Source organism: Podarcis vaucheri, assembly GCF_965113315.1.
Source record: "Podarcis vaucheri genome assembly, chromosome: Z".
In the NCBI taxonomy this organism is placed as follows: Eukaryota; Metazoa; Chordata; class Lepidosauria; order Squamata; family Lacertidae; genus Podarcis; species Podarcis vaucheri.
This window is the reverse complement of record NC_138758.1, coordinates 488,076-511,249: the sequence shown is the minus strand read 5'-3', so window position 1 is coordinate 511,249 and position 23,174 is coordinate 488,076. Positions and strand designations below refer to the sequence as shown.

At 46.0% G+C, this 23,174-nt stretch overlaps 2 protein-coding genes across 8 annotated transcripts in view; one reads left to right on the top strand and one right to left on the bottom strand.

The window, feature by feature from the left end:
• Window positions 1-17,364, bottom strand: part of LOC309523569 (ras-related GTP-binding protein A) — a 55,250-nt gene extending 37,886 nt beyond the window's left edge. The window contains exons 1-4 of one of the 2 annotated variants that reach the window (XM_082207497.1): window positions 17,346-17,364; window positions 16,633-16,726; window positions 12,559-12,592; window positions 11,220-11,319 (exon numbers count right to left, since the gene is read on the bottom strand). In XM_082207497.1, coding sequence (XP_082063623.1) covers window positions 11,220-11,319; window positions 12,559-12,585 — 127 coding nt within the window. In that variant the 5' untranslated portion in view covers window positions 12,586-12,592; window positions 16,633-16,726; window positions 17,346-17,364. Of the gene's footprint in view, window positions 1-11,219; window positions 11,320-12,558; window positions 12,593-16,632; window positions 16,786-17,345 lie in introns of those variants that run through there. The other variant, XM_082207498.1, reaches the window with a different exon arrangement.
• Window positions 17,365-17,737: 373 nt separating this feature from the next.
• The window catches only part of LOC309523546 (H(+)/Cl(-) exchange transporter 5-like), a 37,706-nt gene continuing 32,269 nt past the window's right edge, over window positions 17,738-23,174 (top strand). For 2 of the 6 annotated variants that reach the window (XM_082207418.1, XM_082207422.1), the window contains exons 1-4: window positions 17,738-17,816; window positions 20,688-20,844; window positions 21,328-21,482; window positions 22,665-22,764. In XM_082207418.1, coding sequence (XP_082063544.1) covers window positions 20,706-20,844; window positions 21,328-21,482; window positions 22,665-22,764 — 394 coding nt within the window. In that variant the 5' untranslated portion in view covers window positions 17,738-17,816; window positions 20,688-20,705. The remainder of the gene's footprint in view (window positions 17,817-20,687; window positions 20,845-21,327; window positions 21,483-22,664; window positions 22,765-23,174) is intronic. The other 4 variants (XM_082207419.1, XM_082207421.1, XM_082207420.1 and 1 more) reach the window with 4 other exon arrangements.

Here is a 23,174-nt window from a genome sequence, read left to right as displayed (position 1 = left end):
GGCACCTCCAACCTCCATAGGTTCCGCTCCCCCTCCTGGCGGAGGCGTGGATTGCGCACGCGCTGCTTCCCTGGGAACGAAGGAAAACCCTCTCGCTGGTTCGCGCCCTCCACGCCCTTCGTCCCTGCTCCATGGACGTTCTTCCAGACGCACCCCAACCGTCAGCGCCCTCTGAACGATCTCCTGCGTGCTCCGGGGTCTCTCCCCCCTCGCAATTTCGTCTTTAACCGCGCCGCTCAAGCCTTCCCAAAAAAGGTCTCTGACTGGAGCCGAATCTCTGTCCCATTCCAGGGCACTGACCAGTGCAAAAAAGCGGGCATGATACTGCCTTACACTGGCCCTCCCCTGCTTCAGTCCATGTATCTCTTTCCGGGCAAGATCCACGTCTATGCTTGATAAAAAGCACGCATCCATCGCTTTAATGAAGGCATCCGCACTTCGGAGCGCCGGATCCTTATCTCTCCACAAATTGCGCAGCCATGCTTTAGCATCTCCATGCAAATGGGACAGGATAAACCCCACCTTCTCTTGCTCATCTCTAAAGTCCTTGTCCAGCAGTTGCAGCGCACACTGTACATCTGCTCGGAAGTTGGGGTACTGTTGTAAATTCCCATCGAAGTGAGATACTAGACCGCCTGCTCTTCTCCCCAACCCAATTCCCTCCGGTTTGGGTCCCAGTTGCCCTTGCTTCGTAAGCATTTCCAACCTGATCTGGAGATCCTTGTAGGCGGCAGCTGCTTCCCCCTCTCTCTTCCTGGATGCGAGTATCTCGGCATTCAGTTGTGTCACTGCGTCTTGCAGATCCGCTATCTGCTGTTCGGCAGTCATCTCGTCTGCCGTTCGTGAGCTCGTGAGTAGGCACCAGTCTTCACCCCTCGCTGCGAGGCTTTAGGTGCCAAAACTTTGGAGACGGAGCTTACTGTCACAGCTGCTTCCAGATCCTAGCTCACAGAGGATCACGCTAGCCAGCGTTCACTTTATAAAAGTCTTTATTGAGTTAGTTTCCATTTCCAAGCTGCAGCGTGCAGCCCTACGTCTTAGAAGCTAGACCGGCGAAGCTCCGTCTGAGTCCCCGCCTCCTGTACACCAACTTAATACCCTAGCCTTACTCCACCTTTTCCGCCTTTCCTTTCTTCTCTGGGTCCCTCTGCCCCCCGTGGTCTCTTCCTTCCTGGACTCTTCTGACGCTGACCCCCCGGACCCCTCTGTCTCCTTGCGGCGGGCTTTAGGACCTGGCTCCCTTTCCGGGCTGCTTACTGTGCTGCCTTCCTGTGCATTTGAACTTGGCGCGCGCGCCCAACCTTCCATTTTCCGCTTGACCGTTTCTTCGCTCCCCGATGGAGGTGTGGCCACTCCTGAGTCATACCCTCCCCCCTGCGGCGAGCCGCCGGATCCCGATACCTGGCGCCCTTCCTCTCCACTGCGCTCTGTTGGGGACGCTGGCCCCGATTTCCAACTGCTGCTCTCTGAATCCCCTCTGGTCCCTTCTTCCTGGGATGTCCCCCTAGGCTCCCCCCTAGCTCTGGCCACTGGCGCTCCTTTCTGTGAATCTTCCGATTCACTGGAAAGACTCGGAGATCTCGGGTCGTCGTCATCACTCATCTTTCCTTCGGACTCCTCCCCCTCGCTCTCTGTTTCCTCCCTTGCCCTCGCCTCTGCTCCTGAACCCCTGACAACTATTAATTTGTCCTTTTTTCTTGAGATTGACAGCTGACTGCACGATCCTGTATATATAGCATTAAGGCTAGAAACAATATATGCAGTGTTATATTTGTTTTAAATGTTGCAATGTTTTTGCGGCTCCCAGTTGTTGTTGTTTTTTCGGAAACGGGTCCAAGTGGCTCTTTTTGTCTTAAAGGTTGCAGACCCCTGTTCTAGGGAGACAGTGGACATGATTCTCACTGCTCCACAGCTTCAAGAAAAATACAGAGAGCAAAACCAACCCCTGTATATGGCGTTTATTGACCTGACTAAAGCCGTCAACACTGTAAATCATAATGCTCTGTGGACTGTCATTCTGAAAATTGGCTGCCCTCCATGATTGGCTGCCCTCCTTCATTCGGCTCCTCTATGATTACCATATTTTTCGCTCCATAAGATGCATTTTTTCCTCTTAAAAACTAAGGGGAATGGTCTGTGTGTCTTATGGAGTGTGTGGTCCCTGGAGCTAAACTGCCGGAATGCGGCACACTCCTGAGCTGCTCTTTGGGGCTGGCTGGTGAAACCCCGGGTGCCGGCAGATCAACTGGGGCTTCCCTCGCCAGCCCCGACAAGCTCTGGGAGCAGCGGGAAGGCTGCGTGCAGCCTGTCCACTGCTCCCTGAGCTGCTCTTTGTGGCTGGGGGGAGGGCGGGCTTCCCCCTCCAGCCCTGAGCAGCTCTGGGGTAGCCTGTGAAGCCTCCGAAGGGCAGCAGGATGAAGGCTCCCTGCTGCCCTGAGGAGGTTTCGCGGGCTACCCCAGAAATCAGAACAGCTAGAGGGAGTGCTGCACAGTGCTCCCTCTAACTGTTTTAGCTTCTGCCTTGGCGGCGCAAATTATTTCTTGTTTTCCTCTCCTAAAAACTAATTGCGTCTTATGGTCCAGTGCGTCTAATAGAGCAAAAAATACAGCATATGACAGCAACAATCACAGATAACAATGCCTCTCAAAGTGAACCATTCACAGTGGGATCAGGTATTAAACAGGGTTGTGTTATCGCCCCAACTCTATTCATTATTTTCATTGCCATGATCCTACACTTTGTTTAAGGGAAACTCCCCACTGGAGTAGAAATAATATATCGAACAGATGGAAAGCTCTTCAATCTGAGCAGGCTGAAAGCAAAAAGTAAGGTTACCATAACTTCCATCATAGAGCTTCAATATGCTGGTGACAATGTAGTGTGCGCACGCTCAGAGGATGACCTCCAAACCATCCTAAATACCTTTGCAGAAGCTTACAAAAAGCTTGGCCTGTCACTCAATATCCAAAAAACCAAAGTGCTGCACCAACAAGTACAAAATAACCCCTCTGCAGTGCCACAAATCCAACTCAGTGGTGTAACGTTGGAAAATGTCAATCACTTCTCCTACCTAGAGAGTTATCTTTCCACAAGGGCTGACATTGATTCCAAAATCCAGAATCACCTGAGCTCTGCGAGTGCGGCTTTCTCCCAAATGAAGTGCCAAGTGTTTGAGGATTGGGACATTGGCAGAGAAACCAAAATGCTTGTTTACAAAGCTATTGTGCTACCAACCTTACTATATGCTTGTGAAACATGGACCACTTATAAATGCCACCTCCAGCTTCTCAAAAGATTCCATCAACAGTATATCCAAAAAAATTTACACATCACTTGGGAAGACAGGCAAACTAATATCAGTGTACTGGAAGAAGCAAAGGTCACCAGTGTTGAAGCAATGATTCTTCAACAATTGGTCATGTTGTGGGGATGCCTGATTACCATCCTCCAAAGCAACTACTGTATTCCGAACTTAAAAAATGAAAGCATAATGCTGGTGGTCAGCAAAAGAGGTTTAAAGACTGTCTCAAGGCAAATCTTTAAAAATGTAGTATAAACACTGACAACTGGGAAACACTGGCCTGTGAGCACTCCAGTGAACAGCCTTGACCAAAGGTGTCATGGGCTTTGAAGACACTCAAACTCAGGACGCAAGGGAGAAACGTGCTAAGAGGAAGGCATGCTTGGCAAGCCCTCACCGTGGTCAGCTCTCACCCGAAAGCCAATGTCCCCACTGAGGAAGGACGTGTAGATCCAGAATTGGCCTCCACAGTCACTTACGGACTCATTGTTAAAACCATGTTTATGGAAGACAATCTTACTCGGCTACAAGTGATTTCCAAAGAAGAATTATTATCGTTTGCCAAAGAACAGCAGCAGAAGAATGAGCTTGAAGAAGAAAAAGAAATAGAAATTGAGATAATTATTCCTACTATTCTCATTATTTTCATCCTCATCAGGGGTGCCGACTTATAAAAAATATTGGGGGAGCCCGCGAAAGCTCATGAATAATAAATAAGCTCATGAATATGCAGATAAAGTGGCGCCTCCGCCTCGTGAGCGATTACAGGAGAGCGTGCTGCGCCTATTAATCAGCTCCGAAGGAAATTGGGTGGAGCTTTTGCTCGGGAGGGAGGGCAGGAGGCATGCAGCCCGACCCTGTGCATTTTGGGCTGGGGGAGGGGCGGCGGTGGCGCTCTGCTGGCGGGGCGCCCAAGATTATTGGGGGGGCAGAGCCCCCCAAACGAATTTTTGAGGGGGCTCAGGCCCCCTCAGGCCCCATGGAGTCGGCGCCTATGATCCTCATTTATCAAAGAACAACAGTGCCAGAATAAGAAGGATCTTGAATGAGAATGAGCTGAAAAAGAGCAGGAGGAGGAGGAGGAGGAAGAAGAAATTATTATTCCTATTATTATTATTATCATCATCATCATCATCTTCATTTGGCCAAGAACAGCAGCACCAGAATGAGAAGAATGAGATTGAATAAGAAAAATGAACTGAAAATGAAGATGATGAAGAAGAAAAAGAAGAAATTATTATTACTATTATTATCGTTATTTTCATCATCATTTGGCAAAGAACAGCAGCAACAAAATAAGAATGAAAATGAGCTTGAATAAGTAGAACGAGCTGAAGAAGAAGAAAATGAGATTATTATTCCTATCATCTGTCAGGACTGGTCGTTGTCCTCTTCAGATCACCACACAAACGCTTCTTGTTCTTTTCTAACTTTTTATTCCGTATTAACAAAACAATCTTATAAACGGTTCTTAAATATTATTCCTCAGAGTCACTTCTTTCAGATACCTTCTGAGCTCTGCTTCTCCATGACCAGCCACCCTCAAAATGTTGAACGCGCCTGTCAGGGAACTGCCATCGGAGCTAGAGGCGGAGGGAAGGCTCCAGAGTGATGGCGGAGAGGGTCCCAGTAGGGAGAGAGGCAGCCCGTCCGCTGGGGAAGGAAATCAGCGTAACACCAGTGGAGAAGGGGGGCAGGTGGGGGAATCGGAGAGGAGGCTCCAAGACTCCTCGCCGGAGACCAGCGGAGAGAGTATGGGTACTCCGCTGCCAAACCCCTCCCTGCACAGAATACTTCCGCGCAGGGAGAGTAGGAGGAGACTTGGCGTCAAACAACTTTTATGCTGGAAAAGGTTCAAGAAACGCCCACTGACGGATTCTGCCAGCGACTGAGACAGTCACGATGCTGGAGGCTGTTCAGTCAAAAAGGGTTAACCAGGTAACCTCGCCAAGAGTGGCAGCAACTTATGAACGAGCAACCCCTAAAACCATTACAGTGCCCTTCCCTTCGCTTTCCCGCTCTTTTTCCTACCCTCCTGGCTAGAGCTGGCTTGTATCTCCCCTCCTCCCAATCTGAGCTAGAACTGAACCCTTGCCTTTCCTGGGAACAGCCGGTCCCTCCCTGTTGTTCCTCTTGCTCTCTTCTCTTCGATTCACTGCTCTCTTCCCCCCCTTGGGGAATGCTTTCTTCCTCTGAGAAACTGGAAACTTCTAACTCTTCCCTGACATCACCCCCTCCCCTAAGCCCCCCTTCCTCCTCCTCGCTCTCCTCTGTTTCTGAAGGACCGAACCCTATGAACTCCTCTTCATAGAATCATAGAATCACAAATTCTTCCTCGCTGTCTCTTCAAAAATTTCTTGAAGATGCCAGTTATGGGGTTTTGGCTTGTGGGGATATTTTCTATGAAATTCTCTCTGCAATTCCGGAAGGTTAATTTTTTTCTGTTGGTTCCCATGAGTTCTCAGACTCATCTAACCCTTTCCATGCAACCAAATACTGTAATTTCCTCCTACTTATTCTCGAGTCTAATATCTCTTCCACTTCAGCCTCCTCTTCCCCCATCATGGTGGGAAAAGGAGATGGTTCCCTTGAAATTTGATACTTATGCGCTGGTACAAACACTGACAATAAAGATCTATGAAATACAGGGTGTATTCTCATATTTTCAGGTAAATGAAGCTTGAAAGCTACTGGGTTAATTTGAGCCTTTACTTGGAAAGGTCCCAATATCCTTGGTTCTAGCTTTTAACACCTCCCTCGTATTGGTAGTCCCTTGGTAGACAGCCATACCCAGCTCCTTACTTGGATTTCTTCCCGAACTCGCCAGTTCTTGTCTGCAGCTCTCTTGTAAGCCTCTTTACCTTCTTCCAAATCCTCTTTTAATATCTCATGAATGCACCTCAACTCCTCTATCATTTGTTCTGCTGCTGGTACTGCTAACTGCTCCTCTTGACCTGGGAATGCCCTTGGGTGCAAGCCATAGTTTGCCACAAATGGGGCTCTGCCCGTAGACACATGCATTGCATTATTATACGCAAACTCTGCTAGACTCAACTTCTCTAACCACCCGCTCTGCTGATAACTAGCATAACACCTCAGATATTGTTGTAGTGTTGCATTCGTTCTTTCAGCTTCCCCATTGGTTTGCGGGTGTCTCACCGACGTGAGGCTTAGCTCCACATCTAGTAACTGCATTAACCTTCTCCAAAATTGTGATGTAAATTGGGCCCCTCTATCTGAAATGATTTGTGATGGCATACCATGCAACCTAAAAATATTATCTAAAAACATCTTTGCAGTTTCCTGCGTGGAATTTTGGCACATGGTATGAAATGCACCATCTTGGTTAGCATGTCAACCACCACAAATATCACTGTTTGCCTATGCGATGATGGTAGATCTGTTATAAAATCCATAGACACCACATCCCAAGGCCTTCCCGGCGTGGGCATAGGTTGCAACAACCCTGCGGGAGCTGCTCTAGGTGCCTTAGCTCGTTGACATACTTCACAAGCTCTTACATATTGCATTACCTCCTCCCTCAACTTTGGCCACCAGAACTGCCGTGTTATCTGATACAGGGTTTTTTCTTTACCAAAATGTCCTGCAGTCGGGTTATCATGATGTTGCCTCAACACTTTACCTCTTAATTCACCTGCAGGTACATACAGCACCCCTCTCCTGTACAACAATCCACCTTTTTCCTTGAAACCTTCCTCTTCCCCTCTACCTTTTCTCAGTTCCTCCATTTTCATTTGTGCAAACTCATCTGTTACTGTCAATTGCTGGAATTCCCTGCCGTCCACTACTACGGCTGCACACCCCCACTGATCCAATCTCAGCATTTCTCGCAACTTGGGAGGTGCTTCCCCTTCCATATACTCAGGTTTGCGCGATAGCGCGTCTGCATGAATGTTTTTATGCCCAGGTATGTACTCAATCCTAAAATTAAACCCAGCAAAAAACTCCGCCCACCTAATTTGCCTTTGGTTTAGCTGTCTAGCAGTTCTCCAATACTCTAAATTCTTATGATCTGTTTGTACCACCATCTGATGTGACGCCCCTTCCAAAAAATGTCTCCACACTTTAAAGGCAGCATGCACAGCTAAAAGTTCCTTATCAAATATGGTGTAGTTTTGTTCTGATTGATTTAATTTTCTAGAGTAGAATGCACAGGGTCTCCAGTCCCCTTCCTTGTCCTGTTGCAGCAGAATAGCCCCAATAGCCCTATCAGAGGCATCAGTTTCTACCTTCATACGTTTACTTGGATCTAGGTGCATAAGTTATTTTTCTGAAGCAAACAACGCCTTTAATTTATCAAAGGCCTTCTGTGCTTCCTCAGACCATCTGAATGGCCCCCTGCCTCTTAGACAATCAGTCAGTGGCATTGTGATTTTGGAGTAATTACCTACGAATTTACGATAGAAATTAGCAAATCCTAAAAACCTCTGTAGATCTTTCTTATTTTTAGGTGCCTCCCATTCCACCACTGCCTGAACTTTACTGGGGACCATGTGCACTCCTTTGTGGGAAATGCAATATCCCAGGAACTCCACCTTTTCATAGAATCATAGAGTTGGAAGAGACCACAAGGGCCATCGAGTCCAACCCCCTGCCAAGCAGGAGACACCATCAGAGCACTCCTGACATATGGTTGTCAAGCCTCTTCTTAAAGACCTCCAAAGAAGGAGACTCCACCACACTCCTTGGCAGCAAATTTTGTGTGTGGAACTTACACTTTTCTAACTTCACATATAACCTGTTGGTCCTCAATCTCTCTAACACCTGTGTGACATGTTTTACTTGTTCCTCCATACTTTCACTATATATTAAGAGGTCATCTAAATAAGAGACACAGAACTGATCCAGTATACCTGCTAAGACGTGATTGATGAAGGTTTGAAATACCCCTGAGCCATTTTGTAAGCCAAAAGGCATTACCAAGAATTCAAATGCACCATACTTAGTACAAAAACTGGTTTTCCACTCATCTCTCACCCTTATCAGATTATATGCTCCTCATAGATCAAGCTTGGTAAAGACTTTGGCTGACCTTACTCTTTCTAAGAGGTCATCAATACGTGGCAGTGGGCACACACGAGGCTTCATTTGGCTGTTAAGGATTCTGAAGTCACATACTAATCTCGGTGCCCCTTCCTCCCCTTTCTTTTTGACAAAAAAGACAGGAGCACCCCCAGAGGCCGTGGACTCTCTAATAAAACCTCTCTGCAAATTCTTTTGCAGGAACTCCCTCAATGCTGCAGATTCTACTTCCGGCATGGCATATATTTTGCTTGGTGGCAACTGTGCCCCAGGGACCAGATCTATCTTGCAATCATAGGGCCTATGTGGCGGAAGTTTATCCGCTTCTTTTTCACACAAAAAAATCCCGATAAGCAATATATTGTGACGGAATCTCACTTTCATTCCCCATCAACTTCCCTTCCACCTCTGTTCCCATTACTTCCACTGAAATTTTTCCCTTTCCCCCCAAACAATGTGTCATACAATAGATCGAACCAAAAACCAAAGACCTTTGATGCCAGGCAATCACCAGATTGTGACGATTGAGCCAACTCATGCCCAGCACCATCGGGTGCCCAGCTAGTTTGGTCACATGAAATGCCCTGGTCTCTGAGTGATGACCCATATCCATTCTCATTGGTGGCATCTCGTAAGTCACTTCTCCTGACAGTAGCGGTCTGCCGTCGATTGTTTTCACTCGCAGTGGGAAATTCAAAGGTAACAAAGCGATTTTGTGTTCCTGTACAAATTTCTGGTCTATGAAATCTGCTGATGCTCCTGAGTCTAACAGCGCCTCTACCTGGACCTTATGTCCATTGGATAGTTGTAGTTGCACCTTCACCGTTAGTCCTGGGATAGGTGGTTCCGCGTGAGAGCCTTCTATTGCTTCTCCACCCAGCTGCAAGCTCCCATTTCCAGCCGGGGACATTCGTTTCCCTGATGCAGTTCCTTCGGGCAATTTTCTTCTCTCATGTCTGCTCCAGATAGACTCCCATCCTTTACGATTGCGACATTGTCGTGCTAGATGCCCTGGTTTTCCACAGACGAAGCAACGTCTTGTGTCTCTTCCTCTCCCTGCATTTCCTCTTACTATGGAAGTGGTAGTCACTGGGAGGGGTCTGGCTGCCCCACATCCATGGGCTCTGGCAGCTCTCGTCCTGGCACGTTGCTCTCTGTACTTTCGGTAAGATTGTTTTCCCGCCACCGTGCTCGCCATTGTTCCTTCTTTTCACTAGCCCTCCGTTCCACGCATAGGCTCAATTGCAGGCACGTTCGGACCAGAGAGTCCAAGGAACTAGGTTCTGGCATTTGGGTCAATTGGTCTAAAATCTCATTATTCAGTCCTTCCCTAAAAAGGGCTGCAACTGTTGGGGAATTCAGATCCCATTTTAATTTCTGCACCAGCAAACTAAAGTTGGACCAATAAACTCCCACAGTGTCTTTTCCTTGTCTCATTCTCAGCAGCTGCCTAGCTGTGGTTGTTTTATGCGCAGGGTCAAAGAAAATCGCGTCTAGATAGTGCAGAAAAATTCGAAGATTTCCTAGGGTGGCATCCCTCCTAGATATTAGGGGTATAACACAGTCCTTAGCCCTCCCTTCCAAGAAATTAATCACATAAGGCAAGCAACCTTCTCTTGCTCAGATTGAAACTCTATATCCTTTATCTCAATTATGTAAGAAATTTCTGTCTTGAAAGCCATGTATTCAGAGCTTTCTCCCTTGAAGCTACGCTGATGTACAGTAAATGTTTTACTCACTCTATCTCCCTGCGTCGCTTGCAACATGGCTCTATGTTCTCCCAATGCTGCTGATAGTATGCCGACTTGACTTTTCAACTGTAAGTTCTGTTGCCATAAGTCCTGTAATGTTAGCTGGAGTGCTGGGGTTTCTCCTTGCCCAACTGGTGCCACAGCTCCCTCCATTTTGGCTTCTCCTTCTTTACTTATAGTGAAGAGGCGCAGAGCAGAAGGTATTCTGTCAGGACTGGTCGTTGTCCTCTTCAGATCACCACACAAACGCTTCTTGTTCTTTTATAAAACTTTTTATTGCGTATTAACAAACAAACTTTTAAATGCTCCTTATCTTTAACTCTTCTTCCTCAATTCCTCAGCGTCACTTCTTTCAGCTACCTTCTGAGCTCTGCTTCTCCATGACCAGCCACTCTCAAAATGGCGAAGGCGCCCTTCCCTTCGCTTTCCTGCTCTTTTTCCTACCCTCCTGGCTAGAGCTGGCTTGTATCTCCCCTCCTCCCAATCTGAGCTAGAACTGAACCCTTGCCTTTCCTGGGAACAGCCGGTCCCTCCCTGTTGTTCCTCTTGCTCTCTTCTCTTCAATTCACTGCTCTCCTCGCCCCCTTGGGGAATGCTTTTTCCCCCAGGGAAACTGGAATCTTCTAACTCTAACTCTTCCCTGACATCATCATCATCATCATCATCAGGCCAAGAACAGCAGAACCAGAAGAAGAAGAAGGAGCTTGAATAAGAACGAACTGAAGAAGAAAATGAGATTATTATTCCTATTATTATTATTATTCCCATTATTATTCCTATTATTATCATCATCTGGCCAAGAACAGCAGCACCAGAAAAAGAATGAGCATGAATAATAAGAATGAGCTGAAAAAGCAGAAAAAGTTCATTCTTTTTATTATTCTGGCACGGTTCTTTCCCTAATAATAATAAAAAAATGAGCAAGCGACAGCAAAGGTTGCAAGGTTCTCAGCAGTAGTAGTAATAATAACAAGAAGAAATTGAATTACGTAACTTGATTGAAATCCAATGAATTTGTGCTATTAAATTAACTTGAATGAAATCAAATGAATTTGGGGGGAAAGTCCCCCCTCCATTTTTATTTTATTTTTTCCCCATCTCTACCCAGCACCCTTCCTCTTACTTGTGGCGCCCAGTCGGCGGGTGTCGCGGGCGATGTAGTTGGCAAAGATGATGGACCTCATGCTGGTTTTGCCAGAGCCGCTCTTGCCCATAAGGAGAACCTGGGGCGAATAAAGAATAAATCATAAAATTATTAATAAAATTGTTGTTGTTGTTGTTAGGGTTAGGGGTTAGAGATAGGGTTGTTATTATTATTATTATTATTATTATTATTATTATTATTATTATTCTGTTGGGAACCACCCTGCGTGGCTGGGGAAACCCATCTGGATAGACAGTGTATAAATAATTACATTATTTATTATTGAGGGTGGATTTGATTTCAATCAAATCGATTTAAATCACAACTTAAAAACCTCGTCAGTAAGATTTGATTAAAAACCCCTTTTACAAAAAAGCTTCAGGCTCGCTGGCATCCTATGAAATTATGGAGAGGTTTCATCACTCAGCTGCTTCTGTTTGGACCCCTTTTCTGCTGCACTTGATTGTAAGGAGAAAAAGAATCATTTCCTTCATAACTCAACAATTTATTTCACTAAAACTAGAACGTTATAGCATCACGATTTAAATCAGGATTGAAACCACAAGTCAGTAAGACTGGATTTAAATCCTGTTTCTGGTTTAGGCTTGCTGGTATCCTCCTAATACTGATAACCGGAGGAAGCTTTCCTTTTTGGAATAATATATTTTCAGTGTAGTTTTCATAGTTACGGTATATCCAGGGTGAATTTGATATTATCTCAAAAGTGACTGATTTGCTTCTTCTCTTAGAAATGTATAGACCAATAATTATGAAATGATGGTGAGGTTTAATAAGTCAACTACTTATATTTGGACAAGTTTTTTTTGCTGTACTTGATCGGAAGGAAAAAAATAATCATTTCCTTCATAGCAATTGAAACAATTTATTTCGCCCAAACAAAAACATGGTCACATATGTATCCATGTTTGTTAGCTGATGTGCTGAAACAATTTTTTTAAATAAAAAAAACTTATGACTTGATAAACTTTAAATGAATCCTTATTTCCTGATAAACAGCCTTTTCACTACAAAGTAACTGAAAAGAGAAAATCTTGAGGAAGATTTTTTCCTCCAAAAGCAATTCACTTTAAAAATACAATTTAAATCAAAAAAATCTGATTTAAATTTTTTAAAAATTGATTTCTTTGTTGTTGTTTTATTATCCTTCCTTCACATCAGACATCCAACTTCCGAAAACTGGAACATTTACTTCCGGGTTTTTTCGGCATTTGGGAGCCGAAACTTTACAAAACGGAGGTGTTTGGGACCCAAGGTTTAACTGTATAAGCAGCAGGCCAAGAGAAACTATAGCCCTCACCTTCTTCTTCATGGCTGCGTTTGGCATCACACGCCTGCAAGGAGAAAAAATATATATTTTATAATATAACAATACAATACAATACTAATAATATAATATGACCCCACCCATTAGAACATTATTATTATTATTATTATAGAAGTCACCTGGTGTGGAAAAGGTGAGGCAAAAGCAGCAGGCCCTCAGCCAGTGTTGGAATAGGATGAGGATAATAATAATAATGATAATAATAATAATAACAACAACCCTATCCCTTAACCCTAATAATAATAATAACAACAACCCAATCCCTAATCCTGTCCCTAATTCCTATTCCTATCTCTAACCCCTATCCCTAATATTGTTTTCCCAGTATTGATGCATGGAAGTGAGAGCTGGACCATAAAGAAGGCTGATCGCCGAAGAATGGATGCTTTTGAATTATGGTGCTGGAGGAGACTCTTGAGAGTCCCATGGACTGCAAGAAGAAGATGGAGGGCATAAGGAGAAGGGGACGACAGAGGACGAGATGGTTGGACAGTGTTCTTGAAGCTACAAACATGAGTCTGACCAAACTGCAGGAGGCAGTGGAAGACAGAAGTGCCAGGCATGCTCTGGTCCATGGGGTCATGAAGAGTCAGACACGACTAAACGACTAAACAATAACAACATTAGGGATAGGGTTATTATTATTATTATTCTCCAGCAGCTTGTCAGCAGGCCGAAGGAGCTATCCTGATGTGAGCGACTGATTTAAAGATTTCAAGATTTAAAATCTCAAGCTGTTGGCGGGGCTGCTAAGAGAGGGGCTTTTTTCCTCTTATAGCTCAGTCCCTTCTCTCAGGCTAAACGGACACGACTAAATGACTAATCAACAACAACAACATATGAGTACAGTATATACGATAAGTATATTAGTATATAGTACAACACTATACCATTATATATTATACATATTATATAAAATAGTAATTATTATTACTGGGAAGTTGGCTAGAGAGATTATGGAATACTGTAGTAGTAGAAGTAATAATAATAATAATGGAATTTGGCAAGAGTAATAATAATAATTATTATTAGAGAAGTTGGCTAGAGTGATAATAGCATAATTCTAATTATTATGGAAGTTAGCTAGAGCGATAATACAATAATAATAATAATAAATAAGGGAAGTTAGCTAGAGTGATAATAGCAATAATATAATTATTACTATGGAAGTTAGCTAGAGTGATAATAGAATAATAATAATAATAATAAGTGAAGTTGGCTAGATTATTAGCATCATCATCATTAGTAGGGAAGTTGGCTACAGTGGTAATATTATTATTATTATTATTGAAGTTGGCTAGAGTGATAATAGAAGAAGAAGCAGAAAAAGAAGCAGAAGAAAAAGAAGAAGGCAAGTTGGTTAGAGTTTGTTGCAGGAATTTATGTATAGGTGGGGGGGGGGGTGCCCCTCCAGCAGATATCATGCACATGTAGCCCACTACAGTGGTGCCCCGCAAGACGAATGCCTCGCAAGACGGAAAACTCGCTAGACGAAAGAGTTTTCCGTTTTGGAGGTGCTTCGCAAAACGAATTTCCTATGGGCTTGCTTCGCAAGACGACAATGTCTTGTGAGTTCCTGCTGTTTTTTCTTCCTCCCCCCCCCTTTTCTAAGCCGCTAAGCCGCTTATCAGCTGATCCAATCAGCAGATAAGCCGCTAAAAGCTGCTAAAAGCGCTAATAGCGCTAATCCGTCAATGGGCTTGCTTCGCAAGATGAAAAAACCGCTAGACGAAGAGAATCACAGAACAGATTCTTTTCGTCTTGCGAGGCACCACTACCCAAAGCAGCACAATTGCTTTTGTGACTTTTGTGATTTGTCCCCACAAAACACTGCATCACAGTTTCTTCCTATCTATTCAAAGGGCCTTTTCTGCACGATACCAAATGTAAGAATTCACTGATAAATGTACTGGCTCACTGGAAAACTTCAAAATAAAAAAAATTCCTTCCAGTAGCACCTTAAAGACCAACTAAGTTAGTTCTTGGGATGAGCTTTCGTGTGCATGCACACTTCTTCAGATACACTGAAACAGAAGTTGCCAGATCCTTCTATATAGTGAGAAGGTGGGGAGGGGTATTACTCAGAAGGGTGGTGGGAATGGGAGATTGGCAGATAGCTGAGATGAGCCTGTTGACGACTCTTAACGACTGCAATAGGTCTTACAGGAAAAGGCAAGGGGTGAGAAGGTGAAACATGGCTTAGTCATGTATAATGAGATAAGAATCCAATGTCTTTGTTCAAACCAGGTCTCTCCATGGTTTTAAGTTTGGTAATGAGTTGCAATTCAGCAGCTTCTCTTTCCAGTCTATTTCTGAAATTCCTTTGTAGTAAAACAGCTACTTTGAGATCTTGTATAGAATGTCCAGGGAGATTGAAGTGTTCTCCTACTGGTTTCTTTGTTTTGTGATTCTTGATGTCAGATTTATGTCCGTTTATTCTTTGGCGTAAGGTTTGGCCTGTTTGTCCAATATAGAGAGCTGAAGGACACTGTTGGCATTTGATGGCATACACAATGTTAGACAATGAGCAATTAAATAGTCCCGAGATGGTATGTGTGATGTTGTTGGGGCCAGTAATGGTATTGTCCAGGTGTATGTGGCAGCAAAGTTGGCATCTGGGTTTATTGCATGCTCTGGTGCCAGTGTCCGTGTTAAGTCTGGTTGTAGTATTATTGTGGGTTAGGAGTTGTTTAAGATTGGGTGGCTGTCTGTAGGCAATGAAAGGTCTTCCTCCCAGAGCTTGAGAAAGAGAACTGTCATTGTCCAAGAGAGGTTGTAGATCTCTGATGATGCATTGTACTGTTTTAACTTGGGAGCTGTATGTGATGACTAGAGGTGTTCTGTTGTTTTCTTTTTTGGGTCTGTCTTGCAGCAAGTTCTCTCTGGGTATCAGTCTGGCTCTGTTGATCTGTTGTCTAACTTCATCTGCTGGGTATTTTAGTTCTAAAAAGCAAGGTTTGCTTTTTATAACAGAACACCTCTAGTCATCACATACAGCTCCCAAGTTAAAACAGTACAGTACTAAGTACACTGTGTTCTATGAGTTGCTCCTCGAAGTCAAGTCGCAACTGTATTAACGGTGTTAAGAAAAAGGAAACAAACTTGCAAGACGTTTTCGTCTTGCGAAGCAAGCCCATAGGGAAATTCGTCTTGCGAAGCAGCTCAAAAATGGAAAACCTTTTCATCTAGCGAGTTTTCCGTCTTGCGAGGCATTCGTCTTGCGGGGCACCACTGTACCTGAGTGCCAGACAGGTAGCCATTCCAGAAATAACAAACCCAGATGAAGACAAAAGGGTGGGATTCACTTGGCTGGGAAAGTGGGAAAGGTGAATATCTGTTTTGTGACACTTGATGGGTGTTTGGTGGAGGGCAAGGGGAACCATGGGGCAGGGTCCAGGATGCTCAGATTACGGCCACCAGACCTTCCCTTTCATGATGTAACCGGGATGTATGAGTGATGTAGTTTGGGGGGGGTGTTACATGGGGATGAGCAGCTAATAAAAGTTCGGGGGCTCTGTTGTTTGGGGCTTCCATCTTGTTTCACCTGGTGGCAGGTGGGAGTCCTGTCACGACCGTCTTCAATAAAGACCAAGCCTACTGGCTGCTGTTTTGCTCTGGTATTCCTGGCTGGTGTCCTTGTTTTTTTGTCCAAGGGAGCCCTCAGATTTCTCTGTTAACAAGTGATAATAGCATTATTATTATTGAAGTTGGCTAGAGTGATAATAGTATAATTATTATCATTAGTATTTTCATTAGGGAAGTTGGATAGAATGATATTATTATAATTATTACCGACGTTGGCTAGAGTTAGAATAATGATAATGATGATGATAATAATAATAACAAATAATAATAATAATTAGTAGTACTGTAGTAGTAGTATTCGGGGCCCTCCAGCCCTTCCCCAGCGCCACATTCCCCTCAGGAACCAGAGTTCCTCTGAGCTAGTGCAGAACGCTTCCCGCTTCTCGGGAAGACGAACCCTCCCTTCTTTTTCCCTTTTCCCGACTGGGCCGCAAAAGCCCCGGCCTCGCGTGATCCACTCACACGGCGACAGACGGCCGCGCCCGGGGGAGAATCGGCGGAGGAGACGAAGCGACCTGAGCGACCTCTCCCTCGACGTCGCAGGAGGCTCAGGCGACTTCAGCCGAACGGCAGCGTGACGAAGGGACGCAAAGGAAGGGCAGAGTCACGCGTGGCGAACGAACGTCGTAGCGTCGCGACGACACGTGAAGGAAGGGCAGGGTCAAGCGAGGAGAGCGGACGTCGCGGCGTCCCGAAGCCGAGGCGGCCATGTTCAAAAAGGGCAGGGAGAAAAGGAGGTCTTCGAATGCCAAGACTGATGGACAAAGAAGGGAGCCTAGGGGTCATCTAGCCCAACCACCTGCCAGGCACCAATCTCAGCTCTTGAATGACGGAGTAATTGACAGGGAGAAACGCCGGGTTACGTGCGAAGGAAATCGCGGGAAACACAACCATAGATGGTAAGAGAGAAGGAAAGAGTTACAGTTTCCCATATGGTCTAGCGGTTAGGATTCCTGGTTTTCACCCAGGCGGCCCGGGTTCGACTCCCGGTATGGGAAATAGCCATTTTTTTATTATTATTTTCCTTATCTGAAATAAATCATTTAAAAGCTATGGAAGACGAATAACAAGTAATGAGAGCTCCTACGTTTCGATTACTCCGTTTCAGAGCCTATAAACGCAGGTCACAGATCACAGTCACGTGGTGTGAACTCGCTCGGCCTATAACGGCCTACCGAGCAGGGCTGTTGTGAAAAGGGTTCCAAGGCAGGGAAGGACCGGGAGCTCCTGAGAGGAAAAGCGGGAAGATCAATCAATCAATCACGCCCCTCCAGCAACAGCCGCCATCCCCTATCACCTCCTCCTCCTCCTGCACAGAAGGCCCGCCCCTTCTCTGGCCCCGCCTCTCTAGCGCTCCCAGTACCAGCATCAGTTGAGCGGTTGCTCCTCCTCCTGAAAGGAAGCCCCGCCTCTTTACTGGCCCCCCCCAGCAAGTAAGCCCCGCCCTTTCTCTGCCCCCTCCCGCCTCCAGCATCAGCGGAGCGCTCTCTCGCTCTCCAATCCCCTCTCCTCCTCTCTCCTCCTGTGACAAACCCCGCCCTGTCCCTGCCCTCCTGTTCTTTTTTCGCGTCATGTGATGCCCCGCATCACATGAGAGTTCAAGATGGCGGCGCCCGCTCGCTGAGGAGAGTCGGGATTTCTCGCAGGTGAGCCAGAGGCGCCTTCACAGTTTCCTATTATTATTATTATTATTATTAATATTAAGAATATTTATTAGATTTATGTTGCCCCCTGACCCCTCCATTTTCCTACTAATATTAATATCATTTATTTTATTTATGTCCCCCCCAGCCCCCCTCCAGTTCCCCATTGCCCCCAAAGTCCCTCCACTTTCCTACTAACATTAATATTACTATCCAAAGCCAAAGGCGCCTTCAGTTTCCTATTACGTTTTATTAATATTAAGAATATTTATTAATGTTGCCCCCAGACCCCCTCCACTTCCCTTTTCCCCCAAACCCCTTCCAGTTTCCTATTAATATAATTTATTTAATTTATTTTGCCCCACAGACCCCCCCTCCAATTCCCCAATGCCCTCAAAACCCCCTCCAGTTTCCTATTAACGTTAATATATATATATTCTATTAAAGTTATATTGCCCCCAACCTCCTCCCCCAGTTCCCCATTGCCCCCCTCCACTAATATTAATATCATTTATTAAAGTTATATTGCACCCCAGGCCCCCTCCAGTATCCTATTATTAATAATATTAATATCATTTATTAAATTTATATTGCCCCCTAGACTCCTCCCCAGTTCCCTATTGCCCCACAGACCCCCACCAGCTTCCTATTGCCCCCAGTTCCCCATTGCCTCATACGCCCCCAGGTTCCTTGGCCCCGAGACCCCCACTGTCCCCAGAACCCCCATTTCCCTATTGTCCCATATGTCCCCAGTTTCCTATTTCCTCATATGCCCCTCAGGTTCCTTGTCCTCCAGTCCCTCCAGCTACCTATTGCCCCACAGATTCCCCCCATTTCCCTATTGCCCCACAGACCCCACCAGTTTCCTATTGCCGCATACGCCCTGCAGGTTCCTTGCCCCACAGACCACCACTGCCCCCAGACCGCCCAGCTTCCTATTGCCCCACATGCCCCCAGTTCCCTATTGCCTCATACACTCCCCAGGTTCCTTGTCCCCCAGAACGCCCCCAGATCCCTTTTGCCCCCAGACCCCCCCAGTTTCCTATTGCCTCGTATACCCCTCAGGTTCCTTGCCCCACAGACCACCACTGCCCACAAACCCCCCAGTTCCCTTGCACCCCAAGTTCCTCTCCCTCAGTACCCCACTGCACCCCAGACTCCCTAGTTCCCTATTGCCCCCCACACACCCCCAGTTTCCTATAGCCTCAGACGCCCCCAGGTTCCTTGCCCCACAGAACCCCACTGCCCTCCAGACCCCCCCCCCAGTTCCCTATTGCCCTCCAGGCCCCCTCCAAGCTTCCTATTGCCCTCCAGACCCCCCCAGCTTCCTATTGCCCTCCAGACCCCCCAGATCCCTATTGCCCGCCAGACACCCCCAGCTTCCTATTGCCCTCCAGACCCCCCAGATCCCTAATGCCCTCCAGACCCCCCCAGTTCCCTATTGCCCCCCACACCCTCCCAGCTTTCTCTTGCCCCACATGCCCCCAGTTTCCTATTGCCTCTTACACCCCTCAGGTTCCTTGCCCCCCCAGACTCCCACTACCCCCAGACTCCCCAGTTCCCTATTGCTCCCCAGACACACACACCCCAGTTTCCTATTGCCCCTTCCCCATCTTTGGCCCCCGCTGCTACCCCAGGGAAGAAGAGAAGTTTATAAAATGTGCTGCGGGTTACAATCAATGGGGTGAGAAACGTGTGTGGGGTATTGCAGTGGATTGCACTCTGGGTGGACTGAAATCAAATAGATTGAAATCACAATGGAAATCATTCCTTTGCCAGACTAGTTTTCAATCCTTTTTGCGGAAAGGTTCAACCTTGCTGGCATCCTCTGAATATGGTCAATCGGAATAAGGTTTCATTTATGGAATAATGAATTTTCAGAGTCTTTTTTATTCTTGAGAATTTAACATCACGAGCCGTGATTGCTGCCTTGTCGGGGGTTGGGCTGGATGACCCTCCGGGTCCCTTCCATAGATTGGATGCTCACAAGAGAGAGACTGTCTTGTCCAATTCAATTTAAATTAGATTCAGAAGCAAGAAAAACATGGGCCAGGTTTCATTGGAAAGGCTGCGTCGGCGGTGAAGTGGCGCAAGCTTTTCCTGTCCCGCCTTGGCCAGCTGTCTTGCGTTTCCGGTTCTGTGGCCGCCCTTGCAAATGCACAATTGATTTGTGCATTTTGGGAGAGGCAAGCATGAGTTGTGTTTCTGGCACTCATGCGTGCACATTCTTATTGGTGCAAGCATTCAAATATTATTATTGTTGTTGTTAACAACAACAATTCAACAACAACAATTCAGCTAGGTCAGTGGGGGCAAGGTGCCTCTGGCCAGGCGTTGACAGTGGATGTTCAGCCCGACTTCTGCTTTTCGGCGCAATTTAGCTGCCACAGCGGAAGAAAAAAAAACAGTTCTGCAGAAAGGAAGGGTGGTGCCTTGCACAATCGTCACAAGGAGCTCCTTGCATGGAGGCCGAGAGCCCTCCGAACTCAGCTGAAATACTCTCCAAGGAAGGAAGAGCTGGGAGGGACGCCGAGAGGCATCTAGTCCACCCTTGGGCAACTCAAAAATCCCCCCTGTCAATCACATTTGGATCGGAGTTGGGGTAGATGACCCTGGAACTCTTCCCTGTCTATCATTCTAGCAGGGGGATGGACTAGATGGCGAGCTCAACCAATCAGATACCTTTCCAGCTGCAGGTTGGGCTGGATGACCCTGGAACCTTCCCTGTCTATCATCCTAGCAGGGGGGTGGGACTAGATGACCAGCTCCACCAATCAGATTCCTTCCTGGCCATGGGTTGGGCTGGATGACCACCCGGTGTCCCTTCCAACCTTCCTATAGGAAAGACTCGCCTCTCCTTCTCTCTCGCCACAGATCCTGGACTGGTGGCCGATGGAGGGCCGCCATTTCCGGTGCGGGAGCTTCCAGAGCAGCACCAGCGACAAGGACCTGGTGGAGGTCGGCGACGGTGGGACTCTCGACTTCTCCCTGGCGGGCGACGTGCCCCCTCTGGACCAAGAAATGGCGCCAGGTGTGTGTGTATCACACAACATTTGACATTTGATTTCCCTCAGACGTTTTTGGCATTTTCCTCACCTGCTTAAAGATCAACCCATTCTCTGGCGAAATGACTTTGCTCTCCCGGGACTTTGCCCCTTCAACCCCATTCGCACTTGAGGCTCGTGATGCATTGGCTGGCAAGGGAGCCGCTGGTGGGATCTCAAACCCAGGACTGTTGCCTCCTAGAAGAAGGGTTGTGCCAACAGATTTAATAAGAGGACACGAAGCAATTTATTGTGATTATATGTGAAAATTAATAGAAATCAATATTTTTTTAAGGGAAATTAATAGATTTTTAAAAAAAATCAAATTTAAATTGGATTTCTTTTCTCTTTAAAATGGAGATTTAAAACGAAATGCTTTTGGAGGAAAAAATCTTTACAAAAAATTAAAAATAAAATCATCCTCTTAATATTGACAATATTTTGAAAGAATAAAGTTTAAATCCTCTCAGCAGGTTTCCCCTCGTATGCCGGCAACGGGTTTGACAAAATCAGCCGGATGCGCGACTTCCTGGAAGAGCCGCTTCCTGGAGTCGGGACTTACGAAGATTTCAACACTATCGACTGGGTGCGAGAAAAATCCCGAGATCGAGACCGGCACCGCGAGGTGAGGGTTCCAGGTTTGAATCTAGGTCTTCGCGAGTGGATATGGCTCTCTTCCAATCAGCTGAGATCCAGATTCAAATCCTGTCGGGCTTGCAGTTCCAATCTTTTCCCTATTTTACAAAGAGATTCAACCTCGCTGGCATTGATGTTCCATTTAAATCCCGATTTAAATCAGTCTGGCTGATTTAAATCAGGATTCAAAACCAGTATTTAAATTAAAGATCAGTGTCTGGGAGGTTGAATCTTTCCATAATCATGCAGACTTGATTAAATCCTTGTTTTTTTAAAGGAAATATTCAACCTTGCTGGCATTGATGTTCCATGTAAATCCTGATTTACCGTATTTTTCGCTCTATAAGACGCACTGGCCCATAGGACGTACCTAGTTTTTTGGGGGGGGGAATAAAGGGGGGGGAATTATTCACCCCCCAGCCGCAGCTTCAGCGCGCTCCGGGCAGCAGGCTGCTATCCACAGCCTAGGGAGCCTTCGGGAACTCCTGCAGGGCTCCCCAGGCTTGCGGATATCTGCCGGAAGCGCAGGGCACTCTGCTTCAGGGCGCCCCACTCACCGGGTGGCAGGCTGCTATCCGCACCCTAGGGAGCCCTGCGGGAACTCCCGCGGGCTCCCCAGGCTTGCTGATAGCTTCCTGAAGCATGGAGAGCGAGAGGGGTTGGTGTGCACCGGCCCCTCTCGCTCTCCAAGCTTCAGTGAAAGCCTGCATTCTCCCCATAGGACACACACAGATTTCCCCTTCATTTTTGGAGGGGGAAAAGTGTGTCCTATAGGGCGAAAAATACAGTAAATCAGCCAGACTTGATTTAAATCCTTTTTTTACAGAAAGATTCAACCCAGCTGGCATCCTCTTCATATTGAATTTTTACTTAAATCCCTGTTCAAATCCCAATTTAAATCAGCCAGACTTGATTTAAATACTTCTTTTTTTACAGGAAGGCTCAGCCTTGCTAGCCTCCTTTTAATATTGAGAATCGGAGGGAAGTTTTCTTTTGGGAACAATAAATTCTTTGCATCCCCTTCCATGACATTTATCAGCCCAGAAGCTTTGGGAAACGGGTTCAAATCAGGAGAAGAAACAGCCCATTTTTGGGACAGTTATTTTTATCTTTATTTTCCCAATTTTTCCCAATTATGGCCAATCTAATCCCATTTTTTTTCCTTGCCCAGATTACCAACAGGAGCAAAGAGTCGACTTTCGCCCTCATCCACAGCATCAGCGATGCCTTTTCAGGGTGGCTGCTCATGCTCCTCATCGGACTCTCGGCAGGTGAGAAAACAACAAACCAAAAAGAGTAATAATAAAGTTGTTGTTGTTGTTGTTGTTGTTATTAAAAGTTACTATTAATTATAATGTTATTAGATAGAATCATCTTTTTACATCAACCCAATAAGTACAAAAAATCTATGTTCTTGATGTTATAAATGGGATAAATTGATGGGGTGAATTTTATCTGCAATTTAGCAGAACCACCTGCTACATCGGGGCCCAGTATGGGTCACATGATCTCCTGCAACGATTTTGCAAAGTTTTTTGCAGATAAAGTCACTCAGATTCAGGAAGAGGTAGACCCCTGTGGGAGCAGGGCCGGGGCGGGAGAGTGCTAGTGTCCTGTCTAGTCAAGTTGTGTGGGATCAATTCTAATCTGTTACCTCCAAGGATGTGGACAGGCAGCTTGA